This window comes from Mirounga leonina, unplaced genomic scaffold (genome assembly GCF_011800145.1).
Source record: "Mirounga leonina isolate KUSES-001 unplaced genomic scaffold, KU_Mleo_1.0 Mir_168, whole genome shotgun sequence".
Taxonomy (NCBI): domain Eukaryota; kingdom Metazoa; phylum Chordata; class Mammalia; order Carnivora; family Phocidae; genus Mirounga; species Mirounga leonina.
This window is the reverse complement of record NW_023270426.1, coordinates 53,853,303-53,869,723: the sequence shown is the minus strand read 5'-3', so window position 1 is coordinate 53,869,723 and position 16,421 is coordinate 53,853,303. Positions and strand designations below refer to the sequence as shown.

Here is a 16,421-nt window from a genome sequence, read left to right as displayed (position 1 = left end):
CAGTCGGTTAAGCGTCTGCCTTTGGCTCAGGTCATGATCCCGGGGTCCTGGGATCAAGTCCCGCATCGGGCTCCCTGATCCGCGGGGAGCCTGCTTCTCCCTCTGCCTCTGTCTCTCTCCTGTCTCTCATGAATAAATAAATAAAATCTTTAAAAAAAATCATTTAAAAAAAAAAGAAGAAGATAGCAGGAAGGGAAAAATGAAGGGGGGGAAATCGGAGGGGGAGACAAACCATGAGAGACTATGGACTCTGAGAAACAAACTGAGAGTTCTAGAGGGGAGGGGTGGGGGGACGGGTTAGCCTGGTGATGGGTATTAAAGAGGGCACGTTCTGCATGGAGCACTGGGTGTTATACGCAAACAATGAATCATGGAACACTACAAAAACTAATGATTAATGTATGGTGATTAACATAATGTAATAAAAAAAACAGTAAAAAAAATAAAAAATAAAAAATCCAGTCCTTCCAAAATGAGCATATGTATGCTGCCTAGTTTTATTTATTCTTTTATATTTTTTGTTTAAAAAAACAGGAAAACAAGCAGTGCTCATTCTGATGATCGAGTTGTATTTTTATCTTTTGCATTTTATTTGCTTTGCAACTGCCTATTGATCAAACAGGTTGATTTAAACATTACTTTCAAACTGCTTAAGTTTTTGCATCCAGAGATGAGATTTGAGACTGACTCTAGGCAAGCCGGGTGCAAAGTTGGTCATCGGCATTCATGCTCAGTTCCCTTTTCTGCTCTTTGTCCCTGTGCTCTCCCCTCTCCAGCTGATGTGTTTCCTGGTTCATCCCCATCATGACTACCCGCCATGGGGAGCTTGACACAAATTCCAAAGTCAATGTTTCCATGAGGCAGACCAGTCAGTGAAACACCCAAAGATCCTGACTCACTGACCAGTGCTCCCTCCTATGTCTTTTTTGTTCTGCAACAGGCCACGCTCGCCAAAATACTCAGTGTTGTATGATCTGCAGTGTCAATCTTCTAAAAACAAGCAAACCAACAAAAAACATTGTTCTCAAAACCATGCTGGTGGTTTAGATTAATGAACACTGATGGCGCTCAGTCACTCGATGTGTTACACATTACACATCTTTCTTAGGCTTTCAGCCATGCACTTCTGGCATTGATTACTTCCACGCCACAGCCCCCCCCCCGCCCCCCCAAATAAGAATGGTAGAATTTTATACATTCTGGCAGGCTTGTTAGAAAAGTTATTTTGTGGGAAATCAGTGGATTTTTGGTATCTGCTCTATTCTCAATATTATACCACGTAAGTCATCATCTACTCATAAAAAAAAATCACCTAAAAAAACCAGAAGCCTACACTACTAAAATACTACAAGATGAGGTACAGTAAACCACAGAAAAAAAATTAGAAGTCCCAGTGCCTTGTACAAGACTTTTGATCTTTGCTTTAACTCTTTAATTTATGAAACACTCAGACCTTGTATTCATTCTGGAACACCTTATGATTATGTGAAACCACCGAATAATTTCTACATCTCCTTTATAACACAGGTGGCATTTTATGTATTTTTCACCCCGCAGGATTCAAAGCTTTATAAGAAAGTAGAAGGTTAACGTATGCCAAAACTATCCTCGTTATCAGGCAGTATCATATTTGAGAAAAACTGGAAGATCTATACAGTAGGAACAGTTAGCCAGGAGTGCATGCTCAGCTTTTGATCAGATATGATTCTAAGTGCTCTCTGTGTCTATGAGGTCAGCTATATATGATAGATGCTCCTACCCCTAATTCACAGATAAAGAAATTGGAGCTTAGAGGTTGCACAACTTGCTCAAGGCTACAGAGCTAGTAAATTGAGGAGGTGAGGTTATAACAAGGTGTCACATTGCAACCCTTGTTCCTAACTACTATAATACCCCTTATCCCTGTGGATTTGGACATTAGTTTTGACTTTAAAGTAAAAATCTTGTGAGAATCATGAAACCACAACCTCCTGAAGCTCTGTGTCGGGTCTCAGCTCAAGCCTTGGAAGTGTCCTTCCAGGTACAAGGTAGAAGCTGTTCCCTACAACCTTCAAGCATTACTGAGCAGTCTACAGCACTTTCCTCCTCCTGGAAAGAGGACACGTGGATGCAGTCATTAGGGATATTGAAGGGGGAAGATAACAGGTAGGGTAGAGTTGGAGAGATTTACCTTTCATCCCTTAGGATTCTATGATCCTAAATAAAAAGATAAAGAATAAAATATAAAGGAGATGCCTAATGAGCTGGATTTATGATTCATTTTAATTAAGCCATTATCCTCTTATTTTATTATCTATTCCAAGAGGGGGCATTAATGGCTTTGTTAAACTTTTCAGTTTCTGAGGATTGGGGCTGACTTATAAATGAAATATGGCCATTTTAAAATACTCATTCTGATTGCCGTATGTTAAAAATATAACCACTTGTCTATTTTTGGACACTTCTTATTTTAAAATCTGAATTCTGTGTACGCCGTTAACTAAGTTAAGTTATGGGATCTGTCCGGAGCTCTTCCTGAGCTGTGTATCCTAAATGATTCACGGCCAAGATTCACTCAGTTCCTACCTGCCCCATGCAGGAAGGGCTGCAGGGCTTCATGAAAGGCAGCTTTTGGCAAGCTTCGAAAGCTGTGTGTAGATGCGAAGATGTGTCTGTGTCCGGGAGTTTTTATATTGCTTTCTCATTTTCAAATCTTGCACATCCCCAGGAGACCCTGTCAAGGTCAAAAGCACAGTAAGCTAACCAGGGGAAACCCCAGAGAAAGCTAAGATGTGACAAGCAGAGCTGGCTCCCTGGAGAACGGCAGCCCCGCTGACTTGGCAGGATTGGACTATTGCAGTGCTCTCTGGAAAGCTAGCTCATTCTTGGAGGAGGGAGGAGGGAAACGAAAGGGCAAGGAAGAGAAAGGTGGGAGCGAGAAGATAGACTATAAAACAAGATGTAGCGGAAAGCAAAGACAAGAAGGGGTAGAAAGAGACTTAAGGGAACAAAGAAACAAATAATTATGTGGTTAATCAGGAAATAAATATAACTTTGGATATACTTTCAGCAATTAAGTTTTGAGGAATATATTTCAAAACCTGGAGTTGTTCTTGGTTGTTTTTTTTTTTTTAAGATTTTATTTATTTATTCATGAGAGACAGAGAGAGAGAGAGAGAGAGAGGCAGAGGGAGAAGCAGGCTCCCAAGGAGCAGGGAGCCCGATGTGGGACTCGATCCCAGGACCCTGGGATCATGACCTGAGCCGAAGGCAGACGCTTAACCATCTGTGCCACCCAGGCGCCCTGTTGTTTTGGTTTTTTTTAAGCATTGGCTAAAAATACCTTTCTGATGTCTACTCTTTGTGTGAAAATAAAATACATACATACTGCTTGAATTGCTCCAGAATGACATATCACAAGTGTATATTTGAATAGAAACCACAAATGTGAGGATACTCTAAGTTCTTTGGCCAGAATAGGATGAAAATTGATCATGTTGCTTTATAATTTTGCTGTAAATAAAATAGAGATTTATCGTATTAGAAAGCTCAAGTGGGAAGAGAAATTTGCCTACCTTGAAATTTTTTGGTTTGTATTGATGAAATTCATCATAACCTATGTCATTTCACTTGGTCTTGATTCCACATTTTTGATATTTAAATGTAGGATAAAACAGAATTTGTTGTTAAGTTATCAAACTTTGATGACTGTGGAGTTTTATATTCAGTAATCTTCAGTTATTGTAATTAACATCCTTCTTTTTTTTTTTTTTTAAAGATTTTATTTATTTGAGAGAAAATGAGAGAGAGAGAACACATGAGAGGGGATAGGGTCAGAGGACGAAGCAGACTCCCTGCCGAGCAGGGAGCCCGATGCGGGACTCGATCCTGGGACTCCAGGATCATGACCTGAGCCGAAGGCAGTCGCTTAACCAACTGAGCCACCCAGGCGCCCAACATCCTTCTTTTTATCAGTGGTTTACAAGACATGACTACCTTGTAGGTGCCCTCTAGGTATTCAAAATTCAATATTCAAAAAATATTACTGTACAAGAATGCAGAGAAGCTTATCACCCAATGCTACTCTTTGTCAGATACCCTGTATAGGTAGCATATTTCATTTTATTAAAAAAAAAAGCCTAAAAGCATATTAATGGTTCTTCTTCTTCTTCTTTTTTAATTATAGCAGAAAATGGCCCCCGTCTACTCGTGGAAGCAGAACAAGCCAGGGTGTTCTCATACAGAGGTGGCAATGTTACACTGCCATGTAAATTTTACCGAGACCCTACAGCATTTGGCTCAGGAACCCACAAGATCCGAATTAAGTGGACCAAGCTAACTTCAGATTACCTCAAGGAAGTGGACGTTTTTGTTTCCATGGGATATCACAAGAAAGCCTATGGAGGCTACCAGGGTAGAGTGTTTCTGAAGGGAGGCAGTGATAACGATGCTTCTCTGGTGATCGCAGACCTCACCCTGGAGGACTATGGGAAATATAAGTGTGAGGTGATTGAAGGATTGGAAGATGACACTGCTGTGGTAGCATTAGATTTACAAGGTAGGTATCTATAAATCATTTTAAACTTGGAAATGATAATTAATCATTTTTCACGACAAGTAATGTCTAGTGGTTACCATAGTGATGTGAGAAATCAGAAGTCCATGCATAGCGGGTTTCTTTTCTTTTGTATTTTGCAGTCTGTCAATGATTCCAGCTTTCATATTTGAAATGTACACACAATGGTTATACACAAAATTGAAGCTATTTGCAAGTAGGAGAAACGTGCAGTGGAACTGAATTACTAATATTTGGAAATGGCCTTATGCTATTCAAAATTTAAATCTTATGACATGGTTATGGAGAAATTCAGATAGGATGCATTTTTATTATGCTTCTAAAATTATCTCAGTTTCAAAATAATGGCAACTTTTGTGAAGGACATCTGCTAACTAAAATACGTGTAATTGTATTCTATAAAGTAACTGTGAAATCTTAACAAAAAAGTGCCCTCCAAGTTTATTTAAATAAGTAAGAAGTAAACTCTTTTAATGCTCCAGAGTCTTTTAGACACCAAATACCAAACAATATAGGCATTCTGGGAGAATTATTTTTTAAGTATGTAATCTACTCAGTAGGTTCAAAAACTAAAATGTAGAGAATGCTAAACAATAAAGTGTGCTCGCTGCCCAAAGCCCACCCTCTATATGCCCCACCAAGAGGGAAACTCTTCTCTGTTTCTCACGCATCTCAAAACATCTTATGTTCACGAATTTCAGTGTTTCTCTACACTGAAGGATGAATTTTTTTGGCTACATTGATAGAATACTTTCCTTCCTTATGCACATAAACTATAGGTGTGTGTTTGCTAGACGCTCTTTTCACATCCTAGGACAGATTTGTGCCTTTGGGAAAGACTCTGTTTGGTCCACTGGAGTATCACTGAAGAGTTGACCTTCTGAATCCCACAGAATCCCATCACACGTATGGAGACTTATTAGCTTTATGTATCTAATAAATTGCACGATGTCATAAAATACATTTTTGTGACCTTCTCCTGTCTCTCCTTTTTTCTCTTGTCTCTCTTAGTTGTAGTTCTTGGCTCCTGATTACATACCACCTTGTACTTTCAGTTTTTATTGAGTCACGTGAATATCCATAAACATTGGCATTATTCAAGATGAAAGAAGTGATGGCCTTAGAGAAAACAGTTAATTATCAAATATTAATGACAGCCGATTTTCCTGATCGAAGGGGCATCAGGCAGTGGACAGACCCTCAAGCTAGTAGTACCAACCAAGACTTTTATGTTAGTACCAACTCTACCAGTATGAGTTTTGTAACTGGTGCAAGTTATTTAATCCTTATACCTGGCTTCCTCAACTATGAATAACAGGTTGAATGATATTACCTGTTCAGTTACTTTTTCATCTAAAGTTCTGTTTATATACCATGTATTTCCTAAACCTAAGTAATTCACCTGCCATATTTACTGTCTCCCTACATTTATTTTAAAATGAAATTTTAAGTGAATAGAAAGCAGTAGGACTTGCCAGAAATAGAAGGGAACCATAAAAATAAATACAACGAATATAAAAATACTTCCATATTCCACCTGGATACCTGCTTGCTAATAGCTTTAAGCATGGAGCCTGCTATACCTTTGTTTAAAAAGGAGATTTACAATGTGTCAGAGGATGATGCACTCCAAGGTCAAACTGCATTCCAGAAATAATTAGAGGTGTTGAAGAGAAACTATAAAGAGTAATTTTTTTCCTGCCTAGGCCCTTCACCATCCCAAATCACCACGCTTTCCATGCTATTGGTACACTTCCCTACCATATAACCCATTAGCATATGAGCCAAGGAAATGTGTCCAAGAAACCAATTGAACTGATAAATATTTTTATAAGTACTGTTTCAGTGCCAGGAGATGTGAAGATTTCCAAATCTTGGTTTTTTTCATTCAATAGTCTGACAGGCTACTAAAGATTCTAATATACTTTCAAGAGTAAGAATCTTAAAATAAGGCAGAAATTATTATCTTGTAGGTCAACTACACTTCAGATACAATAAATAAAGTAAATGAGGTAGAATTTGGTTATAAAGTAAGCGGGTACAAAGCAGTTGCTATAATCCCATGCGCTGTGCTTGGCTCACTTTCAGGAAACTCCCCCCCCCCCCCCCCCCCCGACAGATGAGACTCAGGGAGGACTTCTTTTCTAAGGCAACATGGCCAGTAGTAAGAGCTAGAACTGGAATCTGATACCAAGGACACTGGAAGAAGCCTACGCTTTTATCCACTGTGATCTGGGGGCTCACGGGAAGGATTCTCCGGTGGAGAGAAGACCAGAGACCTCGAACAGGCAGAAGGGCAGCCACCAGCTGCAGGGGATTCTTAACGGCCCCACAGGGACTTGGGTGACAACCTACAGGCTGTCTTTTGGTCACACGGCATTAACTGGTGCGCTCATGGTAGCGCTTCCATTCCCCTCCCTGCAGGTCGTGCATTTCCGTCTTTCTTCTGTGCTGCAGAAAGTGTAGAAGCAGCCATTAGCCAGAGGGCCTGCCTTGAAATAGCTAACATTTTAACATGTAGCACTATACACACAAATCCGTTTCTGAACAACTGAATAAAATACAAATCTTCAAAGAGTAAGATCCGAGTTCCGCTCCACAGCTGTGATGCTCTCCAAGCCCCTTACAGAGATTTCCATTATAGCTCTCATCACACTTTGTTTTGTAAAGGTTTGCCAACTTGCCTTCTCCACCCGTTAACTACAATCTACTCGAAGGCAGTCAGGGGCCAAGAACAAAGTTAGTACTCAGTAAAGAGCTTACAAGTGATTGAATGTTGGATACAACGGGTTAAAACTTTCGAATACACAAAAAAAGCATGCACACCATGGAGAGGCTATGGAAAGGCCCGCAAAGGAAGGAACACTTGATTGGGGCCACGGAAGGTGAACCTGGTCCTTCCAAAGGTAGAGGGCATGAAAAAGCAAGGGACAGGACATCGTGGGGTTGAGAGAAATTTCTCAAAGGGAAAAAATGTGAAAAACAGATGCCATAGAGAGTCTGCATCCACATGGACTGGTTTAAGGCTCTCAGCTTGGCAATAGGATAAGATAAAAATTGTTATCATAGCCAATTTCAAGCATTTGGAAAAATAGACTCATATACTGAATCCCCGTATACCATTGTCCAGCTCAAAAGTTATCATGATAAAGACACCTTATTTTATCTTGCTTTATATAATCCCAATTGCACTGAATAATGTTCAAGAAAAACTCAGCCTATTATTTTCTCTACATATGCTGCAATATGAGATAAGGACTCATTTTTAAATGAAATTGCAAAAAAAAAAATTTTAAGATAGTCACTGTAGAATAGCATTTGAAGAAGCTTGGTTGCTAACCTGAGGATAAACATTGAAAGTGACTTGGTAATTTCCACATAGTCTGAGACAGATGAGCAAGGTGCAGTGATTATATACCTAAGAGTTTAAGGGCTATGTGGCAAAAGAGATTTTGTGGTTATCCCTTAATACCTTCAACCCAGTTTTTTACTTTTTTTCATTATCAGTTACATTCTTACATGTGACCATCAGGCAAGTTTCACTCAAACTCCTTGTCAATCTTCTAATGTACATAAATAAGGCCAGGGAAGCATATCATTTTAAATGTCATGATGATGGTTTTTCAGCTGTACTTGTACAATGTTTTAAATTATATTGGTCCTTTAATAACATGCTAAATGCTATGTTCTCCAAAGAATTTTTCCAATTAGGAAAAAAATCATTCTTCTTTAAGATGTCCAAATTATATGGTTTGTATTTATAGTACAAGATTTATTCTGTCTTGGATTCAAACTAATATATATATATATATATACATATATATGTATAGTTTGCATATCAAATTATGGGCCCTTTGAAGGAACAGGCCACACCCCAAACCTGTATTCTAGAGCACCCAGCACAGTGCCTTACTCTTAGCTGTGACTTAAGAATTGTTTCTTTTTTTTTTTTTGAATCATACTGATAAAAAAATTGTAAGATTTTTTGAAAGACTGAGTTGGAGTTAGCTGCGGAAACAATTTTTTCATATAGAATCTCCGATAGGGTAACACCCTCTGATTACTACCAATTACCCACACTGCTAGAAACAACACCCAACAAGACTAGCCTTATGTGACTATAACGAAGAGATTCAGGTCACTGGAAATTAATGAGTAGCTTGGTCTACAGAATTCATTCCAGCAATTAACAAATAAATAAGGATATGAAAAACGTGATACTTTTTTTCCAATCTCCCATTGTACTGGTTTTCTGCTGGTGAAAATGGGGCTAGATACACAAAAATATAGTCTGAGAGGTTTTAGAAATAGAAAAAAAATCAGATATGTGTATAGCACTGATAGGCAATAGAAGGGGCACTGAAGAAGGTAAAATTATACTCCATGGTGTCTGTCTTTCTATTACTCAAGTTCCTGAAATTTACGTTAGCTTTACATGGGCTACGGTATGGACATCTTTTAGATGTCTAACAAATTGATATTTGCCAACAACTAGGATGAACTGAACTGTGCAATTATAAATATTAAAGAGCGTGTTTTCAAAACATATTTCTACTGACTAAACTACTCACATTCTTTTCCATACAATAGATCATCCTTATTAATTCCCTTTGTCGTGATGCATACCAGCTCTTCATGGGAAAAGAAACAACTTTTGATTACATTTTGACATAGGAGTATAAAATAATCATACTTGGAAAATAATCACATGTCCTTCGTTTTCACCGATGGAAGTTTAACTTGTATTTTTGTAATACTGGATGAAAGCAATAAACATCCGCTCCATAATTCAGCTGCAGGAAGTGCACGTTTTTCCACTGAGACAGGTTTCTGCGATTATAGTCTTAGATGTTGAAATCTTAACTCGCTGAAAGTAAAATAAGTAAATAAATAAAATACTAACAAACATGCAGTTCCAGAAATGCCCCTGCTTGTAAGAAACATCTGATTATTGAAATCTGTGCACCAAATGTGCACAATACAGTGAAACTTTTACAACTTTGGCTGAGACACAGAAAATGACCTCGATTTACTTGGGATGTATTCTTTCCATAATCATCAAACATTAATTAAAATTCAAGTAAATATTTTGAATTAATATAATGATAAGTTGACCATTTATTTCTACAATTGAAAAATAATGAAGTTTCAGTACTGGGTTTCACTGTGACTTTAAGAAATGTTTGCATGAAAATATGTTAAATTTGAAAGGAACTTAAAAATACATTACACTGAATTTGGAACTGAATCAATCATGGTTCAGTAACATTCAATGGTTAATCAAGAACCAACTACTCAAGAAAATTTTTTCCTAATGCCCATGAGAGTCCACCAAATAACACCACAGTGAGTTCAAACCAGAAAGGCTGTCTAGGTCTTGAAAATCATTGTAAATTAAAATATCCTGCAGTCTCCACTGTTCCCTTCTTGAGACATTTGGGAAACGGAATCCAACCCAAATGGTTTCTCTCTCCAGACTGAAACACTTTGAGATTTTTCTCTCACTTAGGGTCTAGCTGCCAAGGAAATCTCAATTGGATAAATTAAATATTTTTATTTTCATTGGCATTGCTGGGGTTCTGAGGAAAGAGGATGAAAGGCATGAGGGGACAGGGAGAGCTATAGCAGTTCCTTCCCAGCGCTAACTGGGTTCTTAGCTGGATGCCTGGAAATAGCTCTTCTTAGATAGAACCATCTCAGGCTCCCCTCCACCCCCATCACTGCAGGGGGCAGTGGCAACTGAGAGAGTCTTTTCCTCCTTCCTTGTGGCACTGATTCAGCTTACAGATCCTTCAGCCAAGAACCTGAGAAGGCAGGATGAGATCAGGAAGCCTTCCTGGATCCCTGCCTCTTACGGAACCGTGCCAGCTGGACTACCCCAGAGGGACAAACGTGTCCTGCGGAGGCCTTGGGGGAACACGACTTGATTTAGGCTATTGAAATTTCTTCTGGTAGAGTCTTCCAGGACAATTTATAAAAGAAAACATTTCCTGTGTCCTGGTTACACGATGAGTGAATTGTCCATTCATCTTGAATAGGGTCTGCGGTCTCATAAAACAGCACTTGCGATATAACCCACCAAATTACTGTGTCAGTGGGACAACTGTTTATATTCCACAAGCTAAAGTATTAATTATTTCTAATTATAACCAAAAATCCAAGGCAAGGCCTTGACTAACCACTCTGAATTAATTGTCTTTTACGGGGAGACATTTTGATGCAGGGGTCCTTCTGAAAGTCCAGCAAATGATACAAGTTTGCTTTCTGTTGATGTAATTCTTAGTGGTTCAAGAAAATGCGCCCGAAAGTCAGGAGGTGGCTCAGTCACCTCCAGTGATTATTTGACCAAAAAGAACGCTTTGGGGAAGCCATTGCATCTTCCCAGGCAAAGTCAAGTGCCAAGTCACACTGTTCACATTTGTTAAGGGTTTTTGCCCAAATAGTTAACTTAATTCTTTGGCATTAACTCAACTGATGTTTATGCTGTATCCACCTTGTATAGGACAAGCTTTGGGAAGGGTTTTTTTTTTTTTTGTAATAAAAATGTTTTTAAAAGCTGGTTTCAATTGGCAACATATGAATATGGAAGCTGAAGAATTATTTTTAAATGAAAGCTCTCATTTTGGTTGTGCTGTTCAAGGACAGAAAAAAAATAAGATTAAGGGCTACCCTTAAAAGTTGAAATGGATAACAGAGCCAGGATACCCTTAATGGAATATGGAGTGAGGTATGCCCCCACTGTAAAGAACTGGCTTATTAATATGAAATAAGGCTGCTTAATTAGGTTTCTGTTAGATATGTAAACTCACTTTGGAGTTTCTCCAAGTAAGAAACCTCCTAAGTGAAAGTTACTTAGACAAGTAAGTTTTTAGGAGCATATGTAAAAGAAAATATGTATCTACATTTGAATCATTTGTTACCATATTTGTTTATACATTTAAAAGGCTATCCTAAGTGGGGCACCTATGTGGCTCAGTTGGTTAAGCATCCAACTCTTAATTTTGGCTCAAGTCACGATCTCAGGGTCTTGGGATCAAGCCCTGAGTCTGCACTATGCTCTGCACCATGGAGTCTGCTTGAGATTCTCTCTCCCCCTCTCCTTTTGCTCCCCCACCCATGGTACTGTCTCTCTAAATAAATAAATAAAGTCTTTTAAAAAACAGATAAAAAATGAAGGCTATCCTAAGCTAATTACTAATTATATAAGAATAACTACTAAGAAAAAACATGGAGAATCCTGATAAATACCTTCTCTCTGAGCACTGTTTCTACATCCTCTACCACTATTAGTATTCAATATTGACTTTTTCCTAGCTGAAAAGGACTCAGTAGTAATCCATTTTAAGGTTATTAACAGAAGTAGCAGAAGGTAAATTCTCAAGGAGGCTATTTGAAAAAGATAACCTATGGGTGAATCATTCCAGAAAGGAGAAATTTAAGGCTTGTATTGAACTCTTAGCGAAAGGGTAAATCATTGAAGTCATCAAACCGCCTATCTCACTGTGAGATGCTCAGAGCCGAGAGGCTGTTTGTAGGGGAAAGAGATCACAAGAAACCACTGCAAGTTGACCAGAACCTGCAACTTCTTCTGCTGGAGATTCTATTATGTTTTCACCAGTCAAGCAACATTTGCTCACAGTTGGTACTTTCTGTACCACTAATCCCTCGGTCTCTCCTTTGCACAGGTGTGGTATTCCCTTACTTTCCACGACTGGGGCGCTACAATCTCAACTTCCACGAGGCACAGCAGGCTTGTCTGGACCAGGATGCTGTGATTGCCTCCTTCGACCAGCTCTACAATGCCTGGCGGGGCGGGCTGGACTGGTGCAATGCCGGCTGGCTCAGTGACGGGTCTGTGCAGTATCCCATCACAAAGCCCAGAGAGCCTTGCGGAGGCCAGAACACGGTGCCCGGTGTCAGGAACTACGGGTTTTGGGATAAAGACAAAAGCAGATACGATGTTTTCTGTTTTACATCTAACTTCAATGGTAAGCTGTTAACTGTACCGCCTTCTTTCCTGTCCTGGGGACCAATACGTGCCATAACACCACACTCCGTTTTTAATCTTATCTACTTAAAAAAGAAAAGGACACGGCTTTGATGTATCGCCCTTAGTTTGAGAAGATGCAATGTTCTTTAACGTCATAAGTTTCAAAAATACCCACGTGAGCAAAAGTGCGTATTTCCACTATTCCTAGGTGTTATTGCATCCGATTATAGTTAGAAAATAGTTTAAACTGAGATATTCTATGGGGTATGTTTCTTATTGACGAAGATGATGCTGCCGCTGTGTGTGATAGAGATGCGTGCCCTGGGATACAGATCTCTTAATGGAAGTGAGAGTAGTCTCTATGTCACGCTCTCCTTCTCTAAATTACAAAGTCGATTATGTTCATAGCTGATCAGCAAAACTCAAATAAAGAGAAAGCTCAGAGTAGTAAAGACAACTTTGCAAAAAAATAAATAAATAAATAAGTAGCAATAACACCGGAGATGGAAGCAGAAGAAAAGAGATCCAGGTTGCCTCCATGTTGACGACTGATCTGTTGCCTTCAGTGTAACTCCCAACCCTGTCCTGCCCCAACCAGAACCAGCCACACAACTTGTGGGGCCCAGTGCAGGATGAAAACATGAGTTCCTTGTCCAAAAACTATGAATTTTAAGATGGTGACAGTGGCACATTCAACACACGTGGGGCCCTGTGCAACTGCCCAGGTCACACGCCCACAAAGCAAACCCCGGCCCCATCATTTTCTATTTCACTCCCCTGGCGACATGCTTTGGGAAAAATAGCAAGGGATCAGGGATGAACCAACTTTCTGTAAAGGGCCAGATGATAAGTGTCTTTGGCTTTGTGGGCCACGCGGTCTCTGTCGCAACTACTCAATGTAGCTCTGTATGTTGTAAGGCAAAACAGCCACAGACTGTATTAAACGGATGGCTACGGCTGTGTTTTAACATAACTTCTGGGGACCCCTGTGCTGTAGTTTGTGGACCTCTGGTATGGACGATAGAGCCAACCTTCTAACTCATGTTCCCAGTGGCCTCTACCGATCCTCCAAATCACATTGTCTTAGTCTTGCCAGAAAGAACTGGCCAGCATTAACTTATACTTCAGTCATTATACTATATGTAATGGAGGGCGAGGAGACATCCCATTACAATGTGTAATCAGGTAAGAGAGTCTGATGATAGTCTACCTGAGACTCAAGTCTGAGGAAATCTTCAGAGCACTTCAGCCAGTTGATGCCATACTTTATACACTGTCTGCATCTTTAATATACATGGAAGGTATGTCAGGAATTAACTTTATTCAGTGAGTGGTTAAGACTCATTTGCTCTTTCTTGTGCAATCAAGAAATGGTTAGGTGTCAGGGCTCCCACTGAATAAATAAATTCATCCCCTTTGCTAGTAACTGAACAGACTGGGTTCACATTCTGGGTCTGCATTACTTATGGCAAGTGACTTCCTGTATTTTTTGCATTTTCATACTGTAGTCTTTGAATCAGAATAATGTCTTATTGATACCTGTAATGAAAAGGACTTGAGGGCTTTTGATTTTTTTTAAATGGACTTTTATGTCAGGAATGTTTTTTGATCTTTTCACATTCAAATTTTGCCTCTCCAGAAACTTGTGCTAGGGTTCAGTCTTGCTACAGCTAGAATTTAAATAGCTCTTGCTTTTAACATGGAATTCTGTCTTCTCTGGTACTACAGAAGGGCCCTTTTAGTCACTAATTAGCTAACAGAAACCGCATCTGTCATTTCCCTTCTCGGTTTCAAAGCTATAAAAGGGCATGTCTGAACACATACTAAGGGGCAAGGAAAATGGGAGAATGACCGAGGGGCGCTAGGTTTAACTGACAAGCCTATGTTCCCCGAACTTGACAGACACTGCATCTCCCCCTTCCCTGAGAAACACTTCCGTTTGGGCTCCTTCCATCTCTGGGCTGCTCAGGGGCAGACAGGCCCCCTGACTCTCTCTGCTTCTCTCCACAGGCCGGTTTTACTACCTGATCCACCCCACCAAGCTGACCTACGACGAAGCGGTGCAGGCTTGTCTCAACGATGGTGCTCAGATCGCAAAAGTGGGCCAGATCTTCGCCGCCTGGAAACTTCTAGGATACGACCGCTGCGATGCGGGCTGGCTGGCGGATGGCAGTGTCCGCTACCCCATCTCGAGGCCGAGGAGACGCTGCAGTCCCACCGAGGCTGCCGTGCGCTTCGTGGGGTTCCCAGATAAAAAGCATAAGCTGTACGGTGTCTACTGCTTCAGAGCATACAACTGAGCGTGCCCCTAGAGCACATCAGTTTTAAAGTCATTAAGAACATGTGAAAGGGGTTTTTTGTGTTTTTTGTTTGTTTGTTTTTCGTTTTTTTTCAACACGAACTCATGCAAGTTACCAAAACTGTGATAACCCTTTTTTACTTACTGGAAAGAGTCATTTTCATAAAGACCAATTCATGAATTTGTTTTTGTAAAGCTATCATTCAATATATATTATAAATTAATATAATTTTAAGGGAAGCGCTAGATAAGGAGGTTTTAGAGCCCAATTGTTTAGGCTACATTGTTCCCAGTGAAGTATCCTTTCATGAACGGGGCATGCAATAGCTTGAGGATTGTGAGGATTAAATTAAGGAAAGTACAGCTACTCAGAGCAGCAGTTTCCACAAGCACAAATTTTACACATTTGTACAATTTTGAAATGCACTACAATCTACAAATTAGAGCAACGGATTTGAAATACAGGCTTCTTTACATAAACTGAGATTCTGAGAGGTTGCACGAAACTCAGTTTCACAAGGGAACAATCTACACTTTTCTAAAAGGTATTATTTCAAGACTCCAATAAACAGAACGTTTTAGTCTTTAAAATCCTGCCTTTTTGACCAAAAATAAATAAATAAATTCATATGGACTCCAATGCATAGTAACAGGCACAGTTAAAACTCCTTAATAACCCCATTTATATGAAGTATGAAACGTGAATACGCAGATAATATTTAACCAATGAGAGACTCCAATCTTCTTTTAATTGAAATGACACATACCTGAGAAGAATCGTTAAATCTTTTGAGTAGCTTTACTGAGTTATATTTAAATTCTAAGGGCCGTCTGCTAAGCAGCATTAGCATCTACTCAGGGCAGTTATATAGATAAACTGCTGGACAGAAAAATTGTAAAATTTAGCAGCTTGATTTTATGTTAGCCTATGAAATATATTGTCCTATAAAAATAACTTTAAACTATTTAATATTTCCTTCTTATTTACCTTCCATGAAAAAAATTTAAATCACAAAAGGAATGGATAACTATACACTTGCCTAACCAAGAAATACAGACCCAACTTTCAAAATTCCCATTACTCTTCTTTGTATATCTACTAGAAAGCCCAACTGGTGCCTGTGTGAGGGCAAATGAGTGAACAAAGTCGTTCTAAACCTCCCTCCATATAGAAAATGCGGTCAATGATGTCACTTTCCTTGCCGGTCATCATTAGGCTTAAATGAAATGCAGAAGCTCCCATCAAAGAGTTTACACTAAAATCTTCAGGGCTTTAAATGAAAGGGTAAGGCCAGCTTCAGAAAAACAACTTTAGACATTAGCAGCTCCAATATTAAATAAAGTTCTGTTTTCCTATATTTTTATGACTGTTGAGACCCTGCAGGGACCAATATTTGTATTCAAATTACATTTCATGGTTTCCCATTGTTTTACAATGAATTCTAATAAATGGGCTTTAGTATAAGAATCCAAGTATGACATAGCTGGTATGCTTTCATCAATGTTTTTATGTAGATTTTCCTCCCATGAACATGAGTAAATAAATCTGTTTCCTGAATTGATTGTGGTTGCATTGA

The 16,421-nt window shown here is 39.3% G+C and overlaps 1 protein-coding gene across 1 annotated transcript in view; it reads left to right on the top strand.

Moving 5' to 3' along the window:
* The window catches only part of HAPLN1 (hyaluronan and proteoglycan link protein 1), a 72,746-nt gene extending 57,901 nt beyond the window's left edge, over positions 1 to 14,845 (top strand). The window contains exons 3-5 of the mRNA XM_035013897.1: positions 4,166 to 4,537; positions 12,241 to 12,543; positions 14,556 to 14,845. Coding sequence (XP_034869788.1) covers positions 4,166 to 4,537; positions 12,241 to 12,543; positions 14,556 to 14,845 — 965 coding nt within the window. The remainder of the gene's footprint in view (positions 1 to 4,165; positions 4,538 to 12,240; positions 12,544 to 14,555) is intronic.
* Positions 14,846 to 16,421: the final 1,576 nt, after the last annotated feature.